The 6,397-nt window shown below is 61.1% G+C and overlaps 1 protein-coding gene across 2 annotated transcripts; it reads right to left on the bottom strand.

Moving 5' to 3' along the window:
• Positions 1-344: 344 nt before the first annotated feature.
• Positions 345-6,061, bottom strand: MFAP2 (microfibril associated protein 2). Of its 2 annotated transcripts, none has more exons than XM_075551111.1 (9): positions 5,934-6,061; positions 3,649-3,726; positions 2,497-2,583; positions 2,328-2,354; positions 2,131-2,223; positions 1,894-1,938; positions 1,239-1,326; positions 1,011-1,084; positions 345-859 (listed from the first exon to the last, which is right to left on the bottom strand). In XM_075551111.1, the coding sequence occupies exons 2-9, from the start codon at positions 3,683-3,685 to the stop codon at positions 756-758; spliced, it is 555 nt and encodes a 184-aa protein (XP_075407226.1). In that variant the 5' UTR covers positions 3,686-3,726; positions 5,934-6,061; the 3' UTR covers positions 345-755. The 2 variants fall into 2 exon arrangements, with proteins under 2 accessions (XP_075407226.1, XP_075407218.1); XM_075551103.1 differs by having other exon boundaries at positions 2,497-2,586.
• Positions 6,062-6,397: the final 336 nt, after the last annotated feature.

Here is a 6,397-nt window from a genome sequence, read left to right on the forward strand (position 1 = left end):
GCCCGAAGGGGTCGGCGGCTTGTCTTTCCGTCTCTGGCCTCTGGGCTGTGCCGCCTCCCCACCCGGCTACCGGGAAGCCCTTGGCCGCCCCCACAACCCCCGTGCACCAGCCTGACCTATGCTGTGCGTTCCCCCAGGTGGTGGTGACCCCTGCCCTTGCAGCAGCAGTGCTGACGGATAGCTATAGCCTTGAGGGACACCGGGGGCCCACTTTCTGGGAGGACAGGGAGGGGCAGGCTCGGGGGCTCAGAGTCCAGGACCCTTCTCTGCTGGGGGCCTCCAGGTGGGGGCAGTTGCAGACACCTACTTGCGCACACCTGTGCTCTCGACTGAAAAAGTCAATCTTGTAAAAACCTCTTTTTAATTTTGTATGAAACCAAGGCGGTCTGGGCCCCCAGGGTCAGGGGCATTGGGATGGGGTATGCGGTCTGTAGAAAATCCAAGCCGACCAGCTGGGGGTGGGGTCGGGGCACAGCCTACCTCAGGGGCCTCTGACGGCTGTCTTCAGAGGATCTAAGAGGGTACGTTGGGGTCCCAGTCCCCCCCACAGCACACAGCCTGGGGCGCCCCCCCCACCCAGGAAGTAGAGCCTGGGCCATGAGGATCCCCGTTCTAGCCACAGGCTAGGGGAGGGGCCTGTGGCGTGGCCTCCCACAAGCCCCGGGGTTTGCAGTCCACTAAGGTTTGACGGGCAGGGTGTGGGAAGAGGACAGCACCAGGCCGGGCCGGGGGCCCGTGGATTGAGGCCACTCCATCTAGCATCCCCCGCAGCTCCGGGCGCAGGAGGTCGCCACAGACTGGCACAGGCCGCTGCTGGCCATCACGCCGCATTTTGAGAACTTGTCTCGGCACATATCAGCTGTCGGGGACGGGAAGGCAGCAGCGGGGATCAGGGCAGGGCTGGGTGACAATGCCCCCTCCTGCCCCCGAGGAATGGGGGGGAATGGTGAGTCACACCCCCCAGGAGGCGGGGGAGGGACCGACAGCACAAGGGGCAGGGGTCTCCCCACCTCGGAGGAGCTCCTCGTGGGCACAGACTGTGCGGACGCAGATCTCCTTGTTGATGACATAGACGCGGCGGAGGCTGGGGGAAGGGACCAGGTGGTCTCAGCTCTGTGCTCTCCCCCAGCCCCCGGGACTTGTACCCTAAGCCTGGGCTTAGATGCAGGACACACTGCCCTTCCTGAATCCCACCCTGCTGGCCGGATCCCTCCCGTCCCCGCCGTGGCCGTCCTCACCTGTAGAAGCAGACCTCGTTGAGACACTGTTTGCAGGGCTTGTGGATGGAGTAGAGGCGGGTGCAGGGGTACTGTTCCTCCCGGCAGTCTGGGGTGCACACGGGCGTCAGACTAGAGGCCCAGAGTCAGGGAGCCCTCTGGAGGGGGTAGGCCTCAGCCTGGTGCACCCTGAGACTGACCACAGAGTCTGGATAGAACTCCTGATCCTCAGGCCTGGTCTGACCAACACCCACCACCATCCCACCCAAGACCCGCAAAAGTCCACCCCCATCTCACAGCCTCTTTACCTGCTTATACTCAACACACAGGACAGCCCAGCAGGCACAGGGTGAGCCAGTGGGCATCTCCGTCTCTCTCCCTCCCCCTTCGCACACACGGGGTTCTTGTCTGGATTCTCTGGCCCCTCCTTGCCTGGCTGCATGCACCACTAACTCCCTCTGGCCTGCAGGAAGCCCCTAGCACACGCCCTGCCCCTCCCTCCTCTCCCAGAGCTGCCTGGGGGTGGGATGGGGGCTGGAGTTGCCAGCCTAAAGTGGGGATGCTCTGTAAGCTTCCCTGCTGCCCCCCAAAGAGCCCCCAGCACCTACCGAGCTATAGCAAGGTCTGGCTGACTGCTCCCTCCACACCCCCACTTCTGTTAGAAATGACCACTTACCCAGAGGACCGGGCTCTGTGGGCTCCGACTCTGGATTTCCTGGTTCTGCAGTTGGGAGGGAGAGCCATTACTGGGAGGGCTCTATTCAGAGCAGGGTGAAGAGGACATTCCTGGGCCTCTGTGTGCGGGGTGGGGGGGGGGGGAGAGGGGGCACCTCTCCCTGCCAGGGTCTGCCAGGGCACAGACCCGTTCCTAGGAGTTCTGGCTTGAAGGGGTGAGCAGGGGCTTGTGGCCTACCTAAGTCAGTGGGGGCTGGAATGACGTCCTGTGCGACTTGCTGCTGGGACTGGAACTGGAGCTGCTCCTCGGGCCGCGGGGACACCTCTGCAACTAGGGGGGGACAGGTCTGCCCCTCCGCCTCCCCAGGTCCCCATGGGTGTCCCTACCCCAGGTCCCCATGCGAGTCCCCACCCCAGCTGCCCGCAGCCCTTTACCTTGATAATCGTAGTAGTCCCGGGTATCTGAAACAGATGGAGGTGGGTTTAGAGGGGGATCAGCTGAGAAATTCCCATGGCTGCCACCACTCCCCTCTCTGGCTGACCATGCACACCTGGAAAGCCAGGACTTGACCCATCCCCCGGGGTGGGTCAGGGAGGCCCTTACCAATCTGGTCGCTATAGTGGGTATACTGGAGATGGTCAGGAAACAGAGGCAGGGGGTCCAGGTCATATTGGCCCTGAGCCAGCAGGCCTGCTAGGGAAGGCAAAATATAGGGGGAAGGCAACAGGGGTACAAGGTGTTCCAGAGGACAGGCAAGGGGCAAGGACAGGCCCACAAGAGCTGAGAATTTTACAACCAGATGCTTAGGCCCTAAGAGTCCAAACTCCTTCCTTGGCTGTAAAGATGCTTACACTCTCCTGGGACTTGCCACACCACTGCCTACCCCAGGGCCTTTGCACTTGGCTGTCCCTGCAGTATTCGAGTGACTCTGCTGAGAGGTCAGCTGGCCCACCTATCAGCTCCTCCCCAGCTGGTTTCCATCACTGCCCCTTAGCACAAGCGAAAATTTATCATGGCGCCTGTGTTCTGTCTGCCTACTCTTGACAGCTCCCCGAGGGCAGGGCCTGGTCCATGGCTGGGTCCCTGGGCTGGTCATCTGAATGAATGCATGAATGAAATGTTAGAGGTGCCAGGGGACTAGGGACCCCTACTGATAGCTCCAACAGAGACCCCCCACTCCACAAGGCAGGGCGTTTGAGGGCCAAAATGGAAGGAAAGAATAGGATTCTTCCGTGAACACGCTGCAGCCCCTGGTGTCGGATACTTGGCTCCCAGGGAGCCTGAACCCGGGCCTTCTACCTCCCTGCCTCGGTGCTCCTTACTTCTGCACACTGGTACCCAGGAGTGCCACTCAGAGAAGCATGAGCTCTGGGTACCTGCTGTTACTCTAAAGGGAGGGAGGGGGCCCAGGGGCACCTGGCCAGCCTTCTCTGGGGCCCAGCAGACAGAAAGCCTGGGAGCTGAGCACAGGTCTGGCTATAAAAAAAACAAAAACTAACACTGCCACGAGCCCATGCCAACGCATAGCAACCTTATAGGACAGGCTAGAACTGCCCGTGAGCTTCCTAGACAAATTCCAGGAGTAGGAAGAAGCCTCTTCTTTCTCGTGGCTTGTGGCTTTGAATGGTTGGCCTTGCAGTTAGCAGCCCGACACATAACCACTATGCTAGGACTCCAGAACTGGCAGTAGGTCCCAGTTGAAAGTTACCTCGGATTCCCCACCAGGAATCTCACTCCCAGCCTGGTGCCACTTACCAGGCAGGGCCAGCAGGAAGAGGCAGGCAGCTCTCATGCTCACAGGTGGGCTGGGATGGCGTCAGAGGGCTGAGGGGGCTGAAGAGGGAGAAGGCTTTACCCCAGGCCCACTAATCCAGGCCTGCAGACCCGCTTCTGACCCCCCTGCATTCAGGTTGGAGGACTGGGCCCCTTGGTGACCCTGTGCTTAGGTCACAAGTGGCAAGGTCTTCAATCCGGCTGCAGGGCTGACCAGGACGAACAACCTCAACCTCGGGAGATATGTCTAATCCCCACCCTGCTTTCCTCACCACACCACATCCCACCCCACTCAGGCTCAGTACCTCTCCAGGCATCCAATACGCTGACCATGTGAATCTGGAACCTGAGGACCCCAGGCTCGTCCTCAGGACCCCAGCCCTAGCCAGCTAAGGCCACGGTCTGGACTCAGCTGCTCCGCCAAGTCCACCACCTGCTCCCAATTAGCCCCCCTGCCCCCAGCATCTAGCTCAGCAGGAAACCACGTGCCCCTGGGCCTGGGGGACCTGGAGCAGCCAGGAGCAGCCAGGCTGGGCAGGGCTCCCAGCCCCCAGAAGCCTGCTCAAGACCTGGCTGTCTTCAGGGCAGGCTGGCTCAGGAGACTGAACTGTTTTTCAGCAGCAGCAGCAGGAAGCCTTCAGGGCGGAGACGAGAGGGCTTCTCTCAGCCCTGGAAGAGATCAGGCCTGGCACCCAGCCCAGGGCTCTCTGAACCCCCTGATACTGTGTGGCAACGGTCTTGTGTGTGTGTCTGTGATTTGGGGGCGGGCTAGGACATGGATCCATAGCTTTCACCAGGTCCTTTAAGTCCAAGAGCTCCTGGTCTGGTCCACCCTACACACTGGTTACAGTGAACTTGGCTGAATCAGAATCACTAGGGCCTCATGTCCAAGCCCAGCTCAATGGACAGCAATCTCAAGACTGTCGGCCTACTGTCTAAAGGGCCATATGGGCAGCGTCCACACAGCTCTGCATCGCAGGAGCCCCGCCCTACAACTTAGCAAGTTTTAAGTAGAATCCTCACTTTGCTGTATTTCTGCCACCACCTTGGGGGGGGGGGGGGGAGAGAGACATGAGCATCTTTCTCCTTTTCCTCCAGTCCTGGGTCTTCTCCAGGTGGTCGTCTCCCCACCCTACCCCCGCCCCAATCCCTTGTCCACTTCATACATTCAAGATCCCTCCTGGAGTGGAGCAAACAGGTACCATGCTCGACTTCTAACCCACCAGAGGCACCTTGGAAGAAAGGCCTGGTGATGCCCTATTGACAACTCCTGGAGTGCAATCCAGGCTGATGCAGATGGAGAAGGCTAGTAATTGTCTGATGGGTGGGGGGAGGGCAGGGGGGGCATGGGCACCTAGCACCTCATACCCCATCTGAAAGCCAGAGACTCCACACTCCTTTCCATCCTAACCCCCCACCCCAGGCTAGTGGCAAGCTGGGAGCCAGGCCAGTGGAAGCTGTCATCATTCAAGGGGAGGCCCCCAGATGGGGCCTGATGGGGTTCCACGAGTCTGGGGGCCCTGTCTGCCGCCTACTTCCCTTCATAGCAACGTTTCCTAACCCAGAAAGACTGGGACCCTGGTCCAGGCTTAGCAGGGCGGCCTCCCAAGGGGTGAGAGTCGTAAAGCTGAGTCCAGGTGGGAGGAGCAATGCAATGCGGGAGGCCTCCCTGCAAGGGGCCCAGTCTGTCTCCAAGCAATTCCAGACGCCCACACTCTCAGGAGCGTGGGGGGGGGGGTGTTCCAGGGGAGGGAGGTCAGGACGATGCCCTCCCCGAGTTGACCCCTTTCCAAAGCTGGGTCAATCCATCAGCGCGCAGGGCTCTGGCCTCGGCCGGGGCCAGGCCGGGTCGCTGGTGGAAGCCAGATGTGGCTGCGCCGCCGCACAGCTGGGAGCAATCTGCCACGGAAACTTGCCCTGGCGCTCCCATCTCTGTCTCTCTTTGTCTCTGAGTCTCTGCCCCCGCAGACCCCCAACGCCCCACCCGCCCAGGGAGAACAAAAGCCATCCAATACCCTGACGCCCCACTTCTGGCTCCCCGCAAACTTTGGCTCCCCTCCCTCCACCCCGAGCCCTTGCACCAGAGTGAGCGCCCCCAAGTTTTTCAAATGCCTTCTGAACACCCCTCAGATGGTTCCGGGATCAGGGCCCCCCTTACAACCAGCGCCCCAAAACCAGAGGTCCCGTCCCCGCCTCTGGGAGCCCTCCAACGCCCACACCCGCTTGAGAGCACCCCCAGTGCAGTGGGCCATCAGGCCTGCTCCTACCTGTCCGGGTCACTCTGTCGCCAGCTCCGTGTCCGCCTGTTGGAGCCGCCCCTTTGCCCGATTGCAGCCCCCCTCCAGGCCCCCGACGGGCTGGCGCCCGCCCTCCAACCCCCCTCTTCCGCTGGGTCCTAACGCGAGCACTCCACTTTGGCAGCCAGGCTACACCCTTGGGTCCTCGGGCTTCCACTGGGTGTGAAAGGGAGTCCTTTGTGGGAGAGGGCACCAGCAGAGCCCGCCCACGCTTTACACCGTGCAAAACTTCACCTAGTCACATCTGGTCCTTGGTGAGGAAGCTAAGTGGGCATGTCTCCCCATTTCACAGAGGAGGAAACAAGGCCCTCCCTGCCACCCCCCTCACACACACACACACACACACACACACACACACACACACACGGCCCTAGCCAGGCTCACATCCCACAGGCTACTTGGGCCTAGTGCCCTAATGTCCCCAAAGCACCTCC

This window comes from Tenrec ecaudatus, chromosome 1, assembly GCF_050624435.1.
Source record: "Tenrec ecaudatus isolate mTenEca1 chromosome 1, mTenEca1.hap1, whole genome shotgun sequence".
In the NCBI taxonomy this organism is placed as follows: domain Eukaryota; kingdom Metazoa; phylum Chordata; class Mammalia; order Afrosoricida; family Tenrecidae; genus Tenrec; species Tenrec ecaudatus.

Coding starts and splice junctions, on each gene's coding strand:
- MFAP2 (XM_075551103.1), bottom strand. CDS start 3,685: ATGAGAGCTGCCTGCCTCTTCCTGCTGGCCCTGCCTG. Junction 1,327..1,893: donor CACAGAGCCCGGTCCTCTGG/GTAAGTGGTCAT, acceptor TGTGCACCCCAG/ACTGCCGGGAGGAACAGTAC. Junction 860..1,010: donor CCACGAGGAGCTCCTCCGAG/GTGGGGAGACCC, acceptor CGTCCCCGACAG/CTGATATGTGCCGAGACAAG.